The 17,778-nt window shown below is 42.1% G+C and overlaps 1 protein-coding gene across 3 annotated transcripts in view; it reads right to left on the reverse strand.

Annotated features, from left to right (window-relative positions):
• Positions 1-17,778, reverse strand: part of ARL15 (ADP ribosylation factor like GTPase 15) — a 430,267-nt gene that overhangs the window by 268,799 nt on the left and 143,690 nt on the right. For all 3 annotated transcript variants that reach the window (XM_057541534.1, XM_057541535.1, XM_007195582.2), the window contains one exon: positions 9,185-9,329. In XM_057541534.1, coding sequence (XP_057397517.1) covers positions 9,185-9,329 — 145 coding nt within the window. The remainder of the gene's footprint in view (positions 1-9,184; positions 9,330-17,778) is intronic.

Here is a 17,778-nt window from a genome sequence, read left to right on the forward strand (position 1 = left end):
TGCTATGTTGGGTCTTCGTTTCTGTGCGAGGGCTTTCTCTAGCTGCGGCAAGTGGTGGCCACTCCTCATCGCAGTGCGCGGGCCTCTCACTATCGCGGCCTCTCTTGCTGTGGAGCAGAGGCTCCAGACGCGCAGGCTCAGCAGTTGTGATTCAAGGGCCCAGTTGCTCCACGGCATGTGGGATCCTCCCAGACCAGGGCTCGAACCCGTGTCCCCTGCATTGGCAGGCAGATTCTCAACCACTGCGCCACCAGGGAAGCCCCCTTCCTTCCTTCTTATACTAGCAAACAGAGCTTTCCTTCCCTCATCAGGGCCAGCCAGGACAAGCTTTGCTTCCTTATAATGTTTTTACCGCTTTACCATACTCACCTCTTAATAACTTCCCAGCTAAAGTTGTGACATCTGTTTCTGTGTCGACCTTTGCATTTCCATCTACCAACTTTCAGGGCATTTGCTTATCTATCTGAATGAATTCAACACATTTGTCCACCGCTCTATCTGCTTCTACTCTTACAGACAACATTCTCCAAAGTAATGATCAAAGCTATCCTCCAAATTTTCAAATCTCCAAAATTATCAGCTCTAAATTCACATTAGCCATCACTAATTTGTTGGTATAAAGTTGTAGATCCCATCAAATTTTCTACATAGATGATCCTGTCATCAGTAAACCAAGAAAGTTTTACTTATTCCTTTCCAATCTGGAAGCCTTTTATTTCTTTTTCTTGCCTGATGCACTGGCCAGAATCTTTACTACAATGTTGAACATTGTTGAGAAGTGGTGAGAACAGACATCCATGTCTTATTCCTGATCAGACCAGGAATAAATTCTGTTTTTCATAGATGACCTTTAACAGTTGAGGAAATTCCCTCTGTTCCTATTTTGGTGAGAGTTTTTATCAGAAATCAGTGTTTTTTTGTTTGTTTGCTTGCATCTCTTGAGATGATCACATGGTTTTCTTTTCTTAGTTTAATATTGTAAATTAAATTTATTGATTTTTGAATGTGAAACCAACCCTCTATTCCTGGGATAAATGTTACTTGGTCATGACACATTATCCTATTAAAAATATACTACTTTAAGATTTGATTTGCTAGATTTTTGTTTATATTTTTGGTATCTATGTTCATGAGGGATATGGTACGTAGTTTTTTTGCAATGTCTTTATCTGGTTTTGACATTAAACTTGCTGGTCTTATAGAAGGAGTTGGAAAGTCTTCCCTCCTCCTTCAATTTTCTGAAAGATATTGTGTAGCAGTGGCATTATTACTTCTTTCAGATGTTTGATAGAATTCACCAGTGAAGCCAACTAAACTTCAAGTTCTTTTCTTTTTAAAACTATAATTTCAATTTCTTTAATAACTATACATCTGGGCTTTCTATTTCTTCTTGAATGAGCTTTGATAACTTGTCTTTCAAGTAGTTCATCCATTTAAGCTGTCAAATTTACTGGTATGAAGTTGTTCATAATATTCTATTATCCTTTTAATATCTATAGACTCTATATTGATGTAACCTCTCTCATTCCTGATACTATAAATTAGTGTCATCTTTGATTTTTTTTCCCTGATCAGTTTGGCTAGAGTTTCTTAAGCTTTATTGATCTTCTCAAAGAACCAGCTTTTGATCTAATGAGTTTTCTCTACTGTTTTTCTATTCCACTGATTTCCACTTTGATCCTTATTATTTCCTTTCTTTTGCTTACTTTGGGTTTGATCAGTCCTTCTCTTTTAGTTCCTTAAGGTGGAGGCTGAGGTCACTGATTTGAGGGCTTTCTTTCCTAATCCAGGGGTTCAGAGCTATGAATTTCCCCCACAGTCCTGCTTTAGAGACATCCCACAAATTCTGATGTGTTGTATTTTCATTCAGTATAAAATACTTTACAATTTCTCTTTTGATTTCTTATTTGATCCATGGGTTATTTAGAAGTACTTTAGTTTCCAAATATTTGGGGACTTTTCCAGAGATGGTCTTGATTTCTAATTCAACTCCATGTGGTCTGTGGTTTGAATACTTTTAAATTTATTGAAACTTGTTTTATGTCCTCAAATATGGTCTTATTTGGTAAATGTTCCAAATGCACTTGAGAAGGTTCTCTGCTGCTGTTGTGTAGAGGGTTCTATACACGTTAATCAGGTCAGGGTGGCTGACAGTGTTGTTCAAGTCTACTACCCCTATTTTCTTCCTACGTGTTCTATCAATAATTGAGAGTACTGAAGTCTCTGACTACAATTGTGGGTTTTGTCAGTTTTTGCTATGTGTATTTTTGAAGTTGTTATTACGTACATAAATGTTTAGCATTGTTATGTCCTCTGATTCAAAGACTCTTTCATCATTATGAAATGAACTTCTTTATCCCCAGTATTATTCTTTGCTCCAAAGTCTACCTTGTCTGATGTTAATATAGCCGCTCCAACTTTCTTTTGACTCTTTCTTATGCCTATTGGGATAACATATCTTTTTCCATCTTCTTACTTTTAACCTATTTGTGTCTTTATATTTAAAGTCAGCATATAGTTGGGTCTTGTTTTTTTAATCTAATCATATTCTCAGTCTCTTAATTGAGGAGTCTAGACCATTTGCATTTAATTTGATGACTGATGGTCAGGTTTGAGTGTTATCACCTTGCTACTTGTTTTCTATTTGTCCCATATATTCTTGTTCCCTTTTTTCCTGCCTTCTTTTTGATTAATTATTTTTTATAGTTCCATCTTATCTCATTTGCTGCCTTATTGGCTCTCACACTTTGTTTTGTTATTTTAGTGGCTGCTTTAGGGTTTATAGTGTATCTTTAGCTTATAGTCTACCTTCAAGTGTTATTAAACTACTTCACATATAAGAACCTAACAATAGTATACTTCCCTTTTCCCCCATGACTTTTATTCTATTGTTCTCATGCATTTTACTTTTACATGTTATAAATCCCACAGTATACTGTTTTTATTTAAACAATTATAAAGAGATTTAAATAAGAACTAAATCTTATATAATTATCCATGTAGTCACCATTCTGTTACTTTGCTTTGTATAGATCCAGATTTCCATCTGGAATCATTTTTCTCCTGCCTGAAAAACTTCCTTTAGCATTTTCTTATAACTTTGGTCTGCTAGCAATAAATTCTTTCACTTTTTTAATGTCTGAAAAAGGCTTTATTTTGAGTTTCTTTTTGAAAGATACTTCTGTTGGATATAGGCTGATAATTATTTTTCCCTTCAGTACTTTAAAGGTACGCTCCACTGCCTTCTCCCTTGCATTGTTTGAAGTGAGAAATCTGATGTCACTCTTATCTTTGTTTCTGTGTAACATCTTTTCTCTGTTTTTAAGATTTCCTTTTTGTATTACTCGGCATTCTCCAGAGAAACAGAACCAATAGGATGTGTGTGTATACACAGAAAAATGTTTCAAGGAATTGATTCATAATACTATGGAGGCTGGCAAGTCCAAAATTTGCAGGGTGGGTCAGTAGACTGGAGACCCAGGAAAGAGCCGATGCTGCAGTTCAAGTCCCAAGGCCACCCAGTGCAGATTTCCTTCTTGCTCTGGGGAAGTCAGTCTTTCATTCTATTCAAGCCTTCAACTGGTTAGATGAGGCCCAACCACATTATATAAAGAAATTTACTCAAAGGCTGCTGATTTATATCTTAATCTCATATAAAAACGCACTCACAGAAATATCCAAAACAATGTTTGACTACGTATCTGAGCACTGTGGCCCAGCCAAGTTGACACATAAAATTAACCATCACACTCTTATCACTGGCTTTAGTCATTTTATTAGGATGTGACTTGGTGTAGTTTTGTTCATATCTCTTGTGCTTGGGGTTCAATGAGCTTCTTGGATTTGTTGTTTATCTTCAAGTTTGAAAACATTTCAGCCATCATTTCTTCAAATATTTTTTTTCTGTCCCTTTCTCCACCCCCTCACTTTGACAGATTCAAATGTTAGGTGTTGCCATATGTTAGGTGACTTGGAGTTGTCCCACAGTTCACTATTGCTCTTTGCATTTTCCATTTTCTCCTCTCTCTCTACTGTGAGTAGTCCCAAATGTTAATGCCCTTCAAGGTCATTAATCTTTTTTCTGCAATGTCTAATCTGTCATTAATCCTATCTGGTATATATTTCACCTCATATATTGTAGTGTTCACCACTAAAATTTTTATATGGTTTTTTTAGAAATTTTGCATGTCTACACTTTTATAATAACAGTTTTAATGTCCTTCTTTGTTAATTCTAATCTTTGTGACAGTTATGAGTCAGTTTCAATTCACAGATTATTCTTCTCATTATGAATCATGTCTTCCTGCCTCTCTGCATGCCTGGTAATTTTTGATTAAATGTCAGGCATTGTGAATTTTACCTTGTTAAGTGCTGGATAATTTTGTTTTCTGTAAATCTTACACAGCTTTGTTCTGGGGTGTATTAAAGTTTCTAGGAAACTGTCTGAGCCTTTTGTCTTATTAATATGATTTGCTACATGGGTCTAGGGCAGTGCTCAGCTTAGAGCTGATTCCTAAGGCAAAACCTTCCTTAGTACTCGACCCACTACCTCGTGAATTGTGACTTTTCCAATCTGGCTTGTGGTAACAGGCATAACTCTCAGTCCTGTGTGAACACCAGGCACTGTTCCCTCTAGCCCTTTCAGATGGTTCTTTTGCTAGCCTTGAGTAGTTTCCTCATGCGCATGCAATGAATACTATGACACATACTCAAAGGAGACCCTCTACAGATCTCTAGGGTTCTCTCTCTGTGCAACTCTCTCCTCTCCAGTACTGTGTCCTAGGAACTCTAGCTGCCCTGGTCTCTCCAGCTCTCAGCTCAATCCCCTCAATGCAGGGAGTCCACTGAGCTCCACCTCATTTCCCACTGGAGCTGTGCCACGGCCTGGGAACAGTCTTGAGGCAGTAGGCTGGGGCAACTGTGGAGCTCATCTCATTTGTTTCTCATCTCTCAGGGATGACTAACCCTTGTTGCTTGATATTTACTTTCTTAAAAACTGTGTTATATATCTTCTCTGTTTTTTGTTCCCCCCTTTTGGTTATTTCAGGTGGGAGGGTAAGCCAGTTCTAGTTACTCTGTCTTGACCAGAATCAGAAGTCTTCACTCATTCTTGCACTCCCTGCCCTCTATTGAACATCTTTGGTGTCTCCTTCTTCCTGATCACCACCCTTACACCTCTGCCCACTAGCATGCTCACATGGCACCTTTCCTTGCAAAAATAAACTCCTTTACCACTGCTTTCTGTGTTTCTGTCTACCTTCTTAAAAGAGTAATCTATGTGCAATCTTAGCCAGGGGCCCAAGGAGTAAAACGGACAGTCTGTGCCTCATTCCCTCTGCATGCTCACCACCCTCTCATGGTTCATGTTAGTTTCTACCTCAACGCTCTGCTGAAACTGGTCTACCATTGGTCATTAAGGGTCACCACATCCATGGCCTCCTCTCAGGTTTTAGACTTCTGTTTATATTATTTAATTCTGGTTCCTTTGATCTATTGTTCACATTTGACTTATATGATACTATATAGAACTGCTTGGTTTAGATTCCCTGTTTAATGCAGATGGCTAGAATGTAAACTCCAAAGGGCAAGGATATTTGTCTATTTTGTTCACTGACGCACCCTCAGTGCCTAAATCAGTGGCAATCACGTAACCGGCATTCAATAAATGCAGAAAGAATGAATGAAATATAGTTGGTGCTTAGCACTCTTCTCCTCCCTCTCTGCCCATCATCCCTCAACAATCTCATGTAAATCAACAATTCAGTTGTATCTCAAATCTAGATCTCTTGCTATAAACTCTCTTTAGTCAGCCTGTCTTTTGGCATTTGGATCACTGTTGAAAGTCCTGCCAACACCTCAAAATTAGCATGTCCAAAACTAAGCTCATTATCTTGTATCTTAAAACTGTCTGTCACCTTCTTCCCACTTTTTATAATTCACTCAGTCACCAGCTAGAAGTCATATTTGGTTCTTTTCCTTTCCTCTCTATTTCCCAATATCTTTGACACTTTTATAGGATTAATGACATCTGCCTCTATCTCTCCATTCCCCACAGCCCCGATGGATCACCTCTCCATGTTACAGGTCTCTCTCAATAGCTTCTCTAGTATCCAGCTTTGCGTCACAACTCATGCTATACCTCCACATCTTGGGCCTCAACCCAGTAAGATCACGAACTGTTCTCCAAATACACCCTATGCTTTCTATCCTTACTCTCCTCACCCCGTTCCTTAGATTCTCCCCATCATATGAGGCCCTATTTGAATGAGGCCTTCTTTGATCCCACAGATTAGAAACGATCACTCTTTTAACTTCCATATTTATACCATCAAGTATAGCACTTATTCTGTCGTAGCTCCTGGCATATATTAAACATTCAATAAATTTAAACTGTTTATCATTGTAATCCTACCCCAGGTGTAAACTTCTTGATAGCTGAGACCTCCAAACAGGTCTCCAAAAAGGCACTGTGCCTGGTTCAGGACAATGACAACTCATAGAAGCTTGATATCCGAAATGTCAGCCAACTTACTAATTCATCAGAAAATCAATTAGCACACAATGTTACCAATGGTTCCAGTAAGAGGAAAACATATTATTAAAAAATTGAATAAAAGCAAATATAGAACATATTGTATTGCAATTTACAAATAATAAATTATAAAATTATTTACAGATAATTTTGTACATTGTAATTCAAAACTGTGCTTCTAGCAATAGTGCTTCTCATTTATACCTCTGATAAGTGAAGAACTGTATACTTGTATTACTCATACATATTTTGAGGGAAGTTATTTTGCTTTAAAAGAATTGTTACGTTAATAAAGTTTGCATACTACATAACACATTCCTCAGAAGATGTCCACAGTTTTACAGACAACCAGCAAATAATACTCTCATCAGAAATTCTAAGGCTTGGGTACCACTAACCACCTTCATTTGAAGACCTGCACCGGCATCCTACCTCTGTCATTAGCTGTGTGAAAACAGCCGTATCACCATACCTTTGAGCCTCAGATGATTTAAAGACAAAATATGGAAAAAGAATCTTACCTGCCATAAAAAGCAGTTATGAGGTTCAGAGAGGTACGATATTTTATGTAAAAACATATGGATTCAATTTACTGTTGCAGGCTTATTCACTCAACAAGCATCTTAGCTATGCCCAAACCGTGTGCCAAGATCTGGATGCACACAAGCTAAATAAGATGCTCTATCTGCCCCTTAGGCTGGGGAGACAAATGTGTCAACAGCAGTGTTGCAGGCACTAAATGGTAGAGAGATAGACACTTCACAGTGGGAGAGCAGGGGGTTCTCAGTTCCATGTAGGGGAGAGGAAGGTAGTTAGGAATGGCTTCCTGCAACAGACCACACCTGAGCTCTGTTCATCCTCCCTGTGGCCTCACCAGTCATCGTGAACCCCTCACGCTTTTCCTCATCCTTTAATCAAGCTATGTCCCTGTTTCTTCACAGGTCCACGGTTTCTTATCTACAATTCTAAACTCTGAAAAGCTTTCAAAGCCTACACTCTTGCCCTAACTTATTTGGTGGCAAAACCCGGCCTGAAATGAGGTAAGGCTCTTGGTCATCAATATTTTTCCTACTTACAGGAAATCCTAGTCAATGGTTCCATCATATACCCTTCACCTAAGCCAGGACCCGAGTCACCCTTGGCTTCTCTCTCTCTCCCTCATCCTCCAAACCCAACTGGCCAGCAAGCTCTGTCAATACCAGCCCTCCAATAAGTATCCTATCTATTCCCTCCCTTCTCCCCCTCCCTCCCTCCTCCCTCTCCTTCTATTCTCCCTCCCTCCCCCTACCCCCTCCCTCCCACCACTGTCTTCGTTAATGGCTAATGGAGCTTTCACAGTTCAGCCTCAGCATCATGGCTAGTGTGATCTTTCTCAAACGGATATTTTATCACATAGTTTCTCTTTGCTTAAAATACGTGCAGATGTCTCTGTGCTATCTACAAAGCTCAAATTCCTGAGTGTGGTATAAAAGGTTTTGCCAAGATTTGGCCACTGGCTATCTCCTGTGACTCAACTCCTGGCATTCTACTAACCATGTGTCTCAGCCACACGGAAATGTGGTTCCCAGGAGGTAGCAACCTGTTTCAGGCCCCTCTGCCTTCACACAAGCTTCCCCTCTGTCCCCAAATCTTCTTTCTTCTGATTGCTCCTCCTCCTTTGTGTATTTCTGGACACAAGCTTAATGTCTGTGTGGCCCATAGCCTGAGTCTCCTGGAGTGCTGGGATCACTGCTTATTCCCAGCTTCTAACACTGGACCTAGCACATGGTAGGTGTTCAAAAAAGAAAGCTGTCTGAATGAACAATCTTTTTAAGTTTCCCTGACAATGTCTCAGCCCACTCCTTCCCTGTCAGTTCTCCCACAGCAGCTCTGGTTCTCACCTCCCATAATTTTCTCTAGTTAACACTTGTCTTTCCTGCTTCATTTTCAGAGGAAAGAGAGGACACTTTTGGGGAGTGAGAGAAGTTATTGGTAGCACTCTGATACTCTGGGCCAGATGATTCCTTATGGAGGGGGCCCGTCCTGTGCAGTGTAGGATGTTTAGCAGCATTCCTGGCCTCTACTCAAAAGAAGTCAGTAGCACCCTCCCCAAGCTGTAAGAACCAAAATGTCTCCAGACGTTGCCAAATGTCCCCTGGAGAGCAAAATCTGCCCTGACTGAGAACCACTGCCTAGACTGACTTTTCTTGGCCACCTCAGGGAACAACATGGTAAACCTGATCAATGGTCCCTGTGCCACCACCTTCCAGGGAAGAAGATTCAGACGCTCACTTGTACCATGTAGGGAGCGTGTGACCAACACGAGTAGGCTAGAGTGACACTTCAAGGGAGCAGGACGCTCAATGGGCCTGAGATGAACCCATCGGTCACAGTACTAGAATTCCAGGTTGCAAGGTTAGTTTCTATCAACATCCTCCTGGCTTGATTTATTCAGTGGCGCTGAAATGACCAAAACTAGGGGGATGAAGGGTGCAGCAATTTGATGCTATTAAAGCCCCCCTTAAATATAGTTTGAAAAATAGAGTATCTAAAAATAAATAATAAACTGACTGAAACATTTCAGTGAAATGAGGGGATCCCACCAACAGCACAGGAAACGAGAGCATCTCAGGGGTGAGGAAGAAACGGGCGAGGACCCGGCGCTGTACCCACCTGTGGTCGACACGACGCTGTCGGGGCTTTCACTGCAGAGCTTGGACAGCAGGCTGGTCTTGCCAGAGCCCGTGAGGCCTATGCAGACCAGGTCATACTCTGGGCGTGCAGGTGGTGGTCCCTTGCAGCAGAGTGCTCTAAAACACTGCCGAGAGAGGGGAAAAGCGGCTCTTTTAAGCATGACTGTAGGCACAAAGCTTAGGCACATTTCAAATGACTATGTACTGAGAGGTAATTAAATAACCTATTGACTCTAAGGAGGAAAGGGACCTTTAGAGTGAGAGACCAGGAGGACACCGCCTTGACTAAGCAATCAAAGTTAACATCCTAGGAATGAGACCCACTGGGACTTGCCGGCTCCCCTACTGCTGAGACGGGGGCACCGCGAGGGATGCCACGTCACTGTGCAGCTTTTCTGCCAAAAATGCACCACCTGCATCCAAGCATGAGGAAATCAGACGACACCACTGTGAGGAACATTCTGCAGCACAACCAGCCTGCTCTTCTCTAAAATGTCAAAGAAAGACTGAGGAGCTGTTCCAGGTTAAAGAAGACTAAAGAGACATAACGAATGCCATGCCTCCTGGATTGGATCCTGGATTGGGTGGGGGAAAAAAACACCATAAACGACATTGTTGGGACAACAGGTGACAGCTGAATAGAGACTGAATATTAGAGCTTGCAATGACAGTATCACTTCAGGTTAAATTTTCTGAATTTAATCAGCAGGCTGTGGTTACATAAGGAATATCACTGTCCTGAGAAAACACATACTAAAGTACTTAGAGATGAAGAGTCTTGACACCTGCAATTAACTGGCTAAGAACATTTCTAAATCTCTACCTCCATCACCATCTCCACGCCTAGATGGTGAGGAATGTGATAAAGCAATCATGGTAAAATGTTAATGACTGGGGAACCTGAGTAGAGTCTACAGGAAAGTTCCGTGTACTACTCTTACAGTGCTTTGACATTATTTCAAAATAAAATGCTTTTGAAAATCATTAAATAGAATTCCTGTGGATATCACTGCCATCTTGACCCTTGCTAAATCTTGCTTCAGGTCAACTGACCTCAGGGTACTATGAACTGCTGTTTGCTCTGCAAGGGTTAGAGACAAGGGGATTTGGGAGGCTGGAAGCCATTCATGCAGTTTTTGGTCTTTCTACTTATTTGACATCCACTTATTAGGGGCCATCTATGTGCCAGCGTGTAGAGCCTGAAGCATTTAGGACCTGAAAGATTCAACAGAGGAAGAAGGAGACAGAGAGGGAAGAGGGAGGCAGACCTATTGACTTCTGGGTCCTTTGGAGATCATGAGAGAAGAGACCTGTAAAATGTCTGTGCTAATTCTTCTTACTCAGATGAAATGTGAGGCCTAACTGGCTGTCATACTCTCATAAATCAAGCTTGATTATTTCTCACCCTCACTTCTCATACCCACGTTAGTCAATTGACAAGTCCAGTCCATATGACCTCTGAAACAGGTCTAGAATCTGTCTGCCTCTCTCCAGCCCAGGCCACCGCTGCCTGGACAACATCAACATACTCCAATGGGTCCCAGTACATTCACCGTTGCCCCCTCTATTCTCCACACGGCCTCCATTATGATCATCATGGTCTACAAGGCCTTCCATGATCTCCTCCACGCACCCCTCCAGCCTCACCTCCATGATTCTACTCTTACTCTCCCTCTCACCCTCCCACCTCCAGCCACACTGACCCTCTGGCACCTCAAGGCATTCAACATATGCTGCTCCCTCTTCCCCCCACCTCTTGGCATAGCGAATGCTTCATTGGCTTTCGGGTCCCAGTTAGAGCACCCCTTCCTCAGGGCCGCCTGCTCTGATGCTAAGAGTACATTAGCAATTCATGTCAAGCTCTCACAGCACTTTTGTGAATTCAGCACACAGACTATTACAGTTTCTCATTCATCACCAGACTGTGGGAACCATATCTGTCCATCTTCATCCTAGTATCCACAGTGCTTAGCAGAGAACACGGCATAGAAGCCACCCTCAGTGAGTAACTGTTGAATGACGAATGAATGACATTTAAATTTCGCCTAAGAAAAGAGAAAAGAAAATGTAAAGGCTAGTAGGAAGCTTGATCTATGCTCTCTCTGGGTCCCTCATGCTTCAAGAAAATAGTGTTAAAATAAGAGAAACGCTTGACTTTTTCATTTCTCTTCAATGCCAGAAGTTTTAGCCCAGTTTCCAAAAGAGTGGTTTTGATGTGCACGACCTACTTTCTTGGTATGAAAGACCTTCTTTTTGTCCTAAATTCACTTTTCCTCGGCTTTTAAGGGGCTCTGCCTACTTCTGGTAAATTCTATGATTATCTAATCCATATTCTTCATGAATTTATTAAACTCTAATCATATTTCTTCTCCGTTGTTTAGAGCCTGAGGAGTCCTAATTATTTCAGTCTGCCTTCATATAGCAACCCCTCCCACTCCTCCATCATATTAGTGACTCTTCTCTGGCCTTACTTGAGCTCCATTTTGCCTCTCCTACAAGATTAATGACTATGACAATAAAAAGCATTCTAGATGCCAATACATCTCATCCCAGATTCATATGAAGGCTGGCTGATAATGTCTGACTCTTTGCAAACTTTTTCTTACCCATAAAAGAAACAAGTCTCCTGGACTCATGATTAGAGTTTTCCTGAGAGACAGATGTATGTATGTACATATTCCCTCAAAGACTGGCTAGCAGCTATTCACTAAGAAGAGCTCTGCCAGGTTCAACCATGACAGACAACAGCACCAGTCACACAGTGGTTTCTCTTACTGGGCTGCTGTGATCTTTGTTGGGGGAAGAGGGGAGAGACCCTATTCCTGCTCTGGACGCCACCACCCACGCTCAGCTCCTCTGCCAGAACTCCCTTGGGCTAGCTCCTGGAAAGAGACCCGTTCAACTACCCTGGCCCAAACTATCATCCATCTTAAATACAACATGAAATTGCAGGTGACTGATTGCTATATACTGCCCAGTTTCAATCATTCATATGGCAATATTACTCAACATATTTTGGCCAAAAGTTCCAGAATTTCATTTTCATGTTTTTTTTTAAACTCCAGAGTGTAAAAACTTTGCAGCCAAGCCCAATAATATCTACATCACCTGCTCATTTATTCTAGGTCACCTACGACATGTCTGACATAAAAGGCAATTTAGCAGTGATGTTCTACTCCACTCTCGTCTTTTATCTCCTCTCCCTCTGTTCTCCCCAGTGACGCCATCTCTACCCCAGAGTTCCAATCATGCAGATGGTAAAGGCACCTAACATGACATCTCCCCTCTCCCCCACTCTCTTTCCTGAATTTCAGGCTCTATATTTCAACTGTTCTGAAAGAACCCAAACTAAACCAAATCCGAATAAAACAAAAGCCCCCCTTCCCCCTCCCTGCAAACCACAGTCTATAAGGACGAGACATTTTGGAACATAAAAAGCATAAAGCTTAGACTGACAATTATTCTAAGGCAGCATCTTTGAAATAAGTCACAGACTCTTGGAGTATTTATTTGAAATAAATAAATCCTATGGTTAACAGGGGTAGTGTCAGATTCGAGCCACAAAATAAGACGCTTAAAACTATGCTACTTCAAATGGGGGAAGAATGTTCATGTTTTTGGAGTCAGTTCCTAAAAACTGTACAGAGTTTTCACTTGGTTTTCGTTTTAAAACTTAATGAAGCTTTGGATCTCATAGTCAATTTACTTAAAATTACTCATTTTGGCCTCTAGACTATACTGTACCAAAGTTCATTGTGTCTGTCTCCTACAGCAGCTCATGCATTGTTAAGGGTAAGCCCCTTTCACTGGTGTACAATGCTAAACACAATGCCGTCGGCCGTCCTGACAGCAAGCGGCAAACTCAGGCTTCATTCCCAGGCCAGACACTGAGGCATTGTATGACTCCGTGCAGGCCCGTAGACCTCAGCGGCTTCGGTCTCCCCGTGATTAACCAGTAATGTTTTAACACTATCGGCCACTTCCTTTCTTTAGGAGGACATTATGAGGCATCAGTTCAGTGCATTATGCTACGAGAAGCGTACCACACAGGTAAATAAGTGCTCATCTTCCTAAGGTATCTTAGGTGATTGTTAGCTTTCTTGGGCGAGGGCCTGGCAGCCCACCATGCAGCTCAGACTGTGGTACTTCCCTTCCATCGGCCCTCAGCAGCCACCACATGCTCCAACCCGTCCCAGTCCAACCCAAGACACTAAAGACACACAACCCTTAACCTTCACTTGCAGCAGGCAATAGAGAACAGGGTAACTATGGGGGGTGGGGGGCAGGGGAGGATGGCGTCAGACAACCAAGGTCACAGCCTCTGTTGCCTAGATTGCTTTAGTTCACAGGTCTTTTCACATAGGGTCCGTTATGACTTGTTCCTTTCCAAAAGAACCCAGTGTCTCTCTCTTATCACGTCAGGATGCAGGATGTTACCCCCCAGCATGCATCCACAAGCTTCTACCAACACTGTATGTGAGGAAACAGTGTGCCAATGTCTTGAGAGAGGGCCAAGACCGGAATCACCAGTAGTAACTCTGTGTCGTAGACTTTGGACAAATTGTATAACCCTTAGCTGAAAGGTGGATTAGCCAAAAAGCCCAAGCAAAACCTGAGGAATATTTGCTTCAAGGAGGATGATCACATGTATCAGGAAAAAAAAAATAAGCAAAAGATTAAATTGCAAGTATTTCAGTCTGGTGGTCTAGCACCAAGGCAGCAAGATTGTCTTAAAATGTCCCCATTTCTGTCGGGGACAGCGCCGGACATCGGTAGGTCTGTCGAGCGCTGCCCACAGCAGGACTCAGTGAATAACTCCTCAACAAACTGACGCTGTGAAGCACCAATGAAGCACCTGAGTGTATATCGCACTTCCCTCTACATCTCCGCCTTAATGATGCCAGCCACCCTCCGGATCACTCTAGTCCCTCAAACAGTCCGAGCACTTCGTGTTTCTGTGCCACCCGGGTCCCGTGCCCTCAGAGGGAAAGGCTCTCCCCTCTCTTTTCCACCTGGCAAATTCCCATTCAAAGTTCTGCTCAGATGGCACCTCCTCCGGAAAGTCTCCCATTCCCCCGGCGAGAACTAGTCCTTTCTTCCGCTCTTTGGTCCTTTAACGCGCTTCTAGCACTGCAGTGAGTATTATGCCACGTGTATTCTTTACCGACCGTAAGAATTATCAGATGACAGAATTATGCACACTGACCCAAAGACATATTCATCCTTGGTCTGACTGTTGGTTCAAAAAGTTTAATTTTACAGCTACCAAGGGTGGCCAGGCACCAAAGCAGAGGAGCAAAGCTGTCATACAATTCACCATTCTAGACAGAGTCCTGCTCGAAATCTTCCCCCTCTGGCACTGGCCCCTGCATTGCCCGCATCTCCTACCATTCCGTCTCGCTAAATCCCTAGCCTTTGGGGACGTGGCATTTGTTTCAATTGATGCTCTGTTTTTCATCATGAATACATGATCTTATTCTGTGCATGATTTCAATTTGATTGAGGCTCTGTAGAGTTGCTGGAAAATTTTCTTCAGTCAGTGTCGGGGCTTCCCGCAGCTATACAGTCACTGCCAGAGCCCCACACTACCTCTTCCTCATTTAAATACGGGTCTTGCCAAACAAAAACCGGAGTTTTCCTATGGCGGATGACCAGGTCTTTCCCTGGAGTCCTCAGGTGAGGCCTGGCACTGTGCTCAATAAATACTTGTCAGATTAACAAAAAATCAGTTAGTTGGTACCTAAAAGCAAGAGAAGTCACCCATGACTTGAAGTGGATATATTTCTTAGGTGGTTTGGTTTCAAAACCAAAAATAGGCACCTATATATTCCGAACCTCACCAACTCTCACAAGGACGAAAGGAAGGCAATTTCTAGAATGTTTTCTAACACTAAACATGTTCACTGAATAAAACATTAAGAAGCATATTAATATCCAAAACTACAAGATTTAAAATATTCTCCAAGTCTATAACAGTCAAATATGGGTCTGTCTTTTGAAAAGACAACCAAACATGTTTATAGGGCTTGTAAGAGCTGCTTAAGCTCTGGAAAAGACACGAGGAAGAATCGGGTCCTAATAACACAAAAACAAAACCCCAAGACGGTCAGTACTATTAAGCACAAGATATAAATGATTTGTGTGTGTTAATTCACTTATAAGAACAACCCAATGAGAAAAGCATCGATACTTCGCACTTCCCATTTTAAGACTGGGAAATTGAGGCCCAAAGAAGTTAAACTTGTTAAGTGGAACCAGGATTTGAACCCTGGCAGTCTGGCTCCAGAGCAATTTTCTGAGTGATGGGAATGAAAAGCCTCTGACACCTGAGAGTGTGTCACGTAGAGGTGACGTTCGGGGCATTCTTCGTAGAGGGCAATGTACAGATACGAACATATGCCAGAGTTTGTAAGGTACAGAGTAAGGGCCAGAGCTGGGGCTCCAACCCGGGCTATTTGGCTCCAGAGCTCTTACTCATGTCCTCTTGGCCTTGGTACAGCCACGTCTGGAGTCAGGGCTCAGAGCCTCGGAAGCGGGGTGTTGTCTCGAGGGAGTGAAGGGGGGCTTTAACAAGGCTGCCTGTGTAACTGGACAGATGCCTGGCAGAGGAAGGGGAAGATGCAAGTCTCGGTACTGCTTCCTTCCCTGCACCGTCCGGCTCATGGCCTTTCATTCCGGGCAGACAACCTGCATCTTTCTCCCTGGACAGTTAGAGGAACTGGGTTCCTTTGGGGCGGACTTAGGGAGCAGGGAAGGAGGAGGGCGGCCGGCTGGGCTGGGAGACAAGGGGATACTGAAGGGCTGCTGGCTTCTCTTTCCCGCTGTTTGCTTCTTCCATTTAACCCTTTTTTGTCCTCTGGAAAGGACAAAGCTTGTCTATGAAGAGAAGCTAGCTGCACAGATTTCTGATTCTAAACATGGTAAATAAGGGGAGAAAAAAACCTCTAAGGGAACAGTCCTCAAGTTTTCCCCTTTAAAAAGTGTGCATGTAAACTGTACCTCAATAAAGTAAATAAATAAACAAGCAAATACTAAACAAAATAATATGTGTCGCGGAAGAGTATGGGAGAAAATACATAAATAAACTGGGCTGTGTGGAAATCCATGTCAAAGAGATGGTCTATATGAACATGCAAGCTTTTAGCGAACCCTTTCTTTCCATCTGCAAGAAGAAAAATGAATTTCAAAAATGCTCTGATGTCTTGGATTATTTAGTAGGTCTTGCAAAGAAGTGAAAAGAATATAAATTCCAAGTGGCACCTCAGCTACAGAAATAACCAGCAGGGCGATAGTGTACTGTGAAGACGCCCTTGATCACCAGGCGGATCCCAGCAGACGACTCCTCCCCAGGTTACAAGAGCAATCCACTTTCTGAGGTGAAAAATCCTGTGGCCCTTTAAGACCCTAGTGGGAAAAACAATAAATTGTTTTTACAGAAGATGGGTCAAACCTTTCGGCCATGTGGGCTGCTCTGAGCTCACAGATTGTCCCAGGGCTGAGGCTTCTGGCCAATACATCACACTGCCTCAGGACACTAAGTCTGTCTTTGCCTTACCCTTTGTATTTCTCAATCCACATTCCTTTTTGGGGTGAAATACTCCATTATTTCTGCTTTGTTCTGGGCTGTCTCCTGTCTCTGTCCCTATTAACTCGTGGCAACAAAAGAAACAAACAGAAGCAGGGGATTTCATGCTTAGCAGCTACAGACATTGGCCTCACGGCTTTGCAGAGGGGCAGACATTTGAGACTTTGAATGGAAGAGAGTGCCGCGGCGCTGAACCAGACCAGGGGCCCACGTGGCTCCCGGTCTGTGCCTCAGTCATCCTGATCAGTGGCATTCATGAGTCCTGGTACGTGTATTTCCAGATGAGCCACAAGTGGGGTTTTAAAAGTTAAGGCACGTATCTGATAATTAGATTTAAAGAGACTCTAATTCGAGATTCTCCTATATTCTAGCAATCCAAAATTTCAGGTCTTCTCATATTGGAAATAGATCAGGGGGATAAGATTTTTTTTTTTTTTTAATAAAAATGAAGAAACTCAAGGAGGAAGCTAAGTAGAAAATAAACGTCTTTCTTATTTTTAAGTTGTAATTTTTCTCTTATCATGACTAGATGGAATATCTAATTTTTATAATGACAGAATTATCCAGTAAAACTAGCAGTAAATTCCCCAGGCATGACTGTCTGTAATGAGAACCAAGCTAAATGAATATTCATAAACGTATCCAAATCAGGGCTTCACCTGGGTCAGTTTCAGGCCATTTATTATTTTTTTCCCTAAAGAGCAAAGAAATACAAATTTAGTTGAATGTGAAAGAGATTAATACATTTTGTATTGAACCTCTTTTTTGGTCACTTTCTGAATAGAATGTTTCTAAACGGAAAGTCGGGCATAAAAATACTTAAACACTTTTACTATTCCTTAACAATGGCATTTTTCTATACTTTGTACACTTAGGAAAAATCAGGGAATGGAAACATTTAAAAAGAGCTAGACTCCCTAGGTAGATCTTCCAGTGGATGGATCATCTAAAATCTCCCAGGAAAGATCCCAGCAAAGCAGATTCTCTCT

Source organism: Balaenoptera acutorostrata, chromosome 2, assembly GCF_949987535.1.
Source record: "Balaenoptera acutorostrata chromosome 2, mBalAcu1.1, whole genome shotgun sequence".
In the NCBI taxonomy this organism is placed as follows: Eukaryota; Metazoa; Chordata; class Mammalia; order Artiodactyla; family Balaenopteridae; genus Balaenoptera; species Balaenoptera acutorostrata.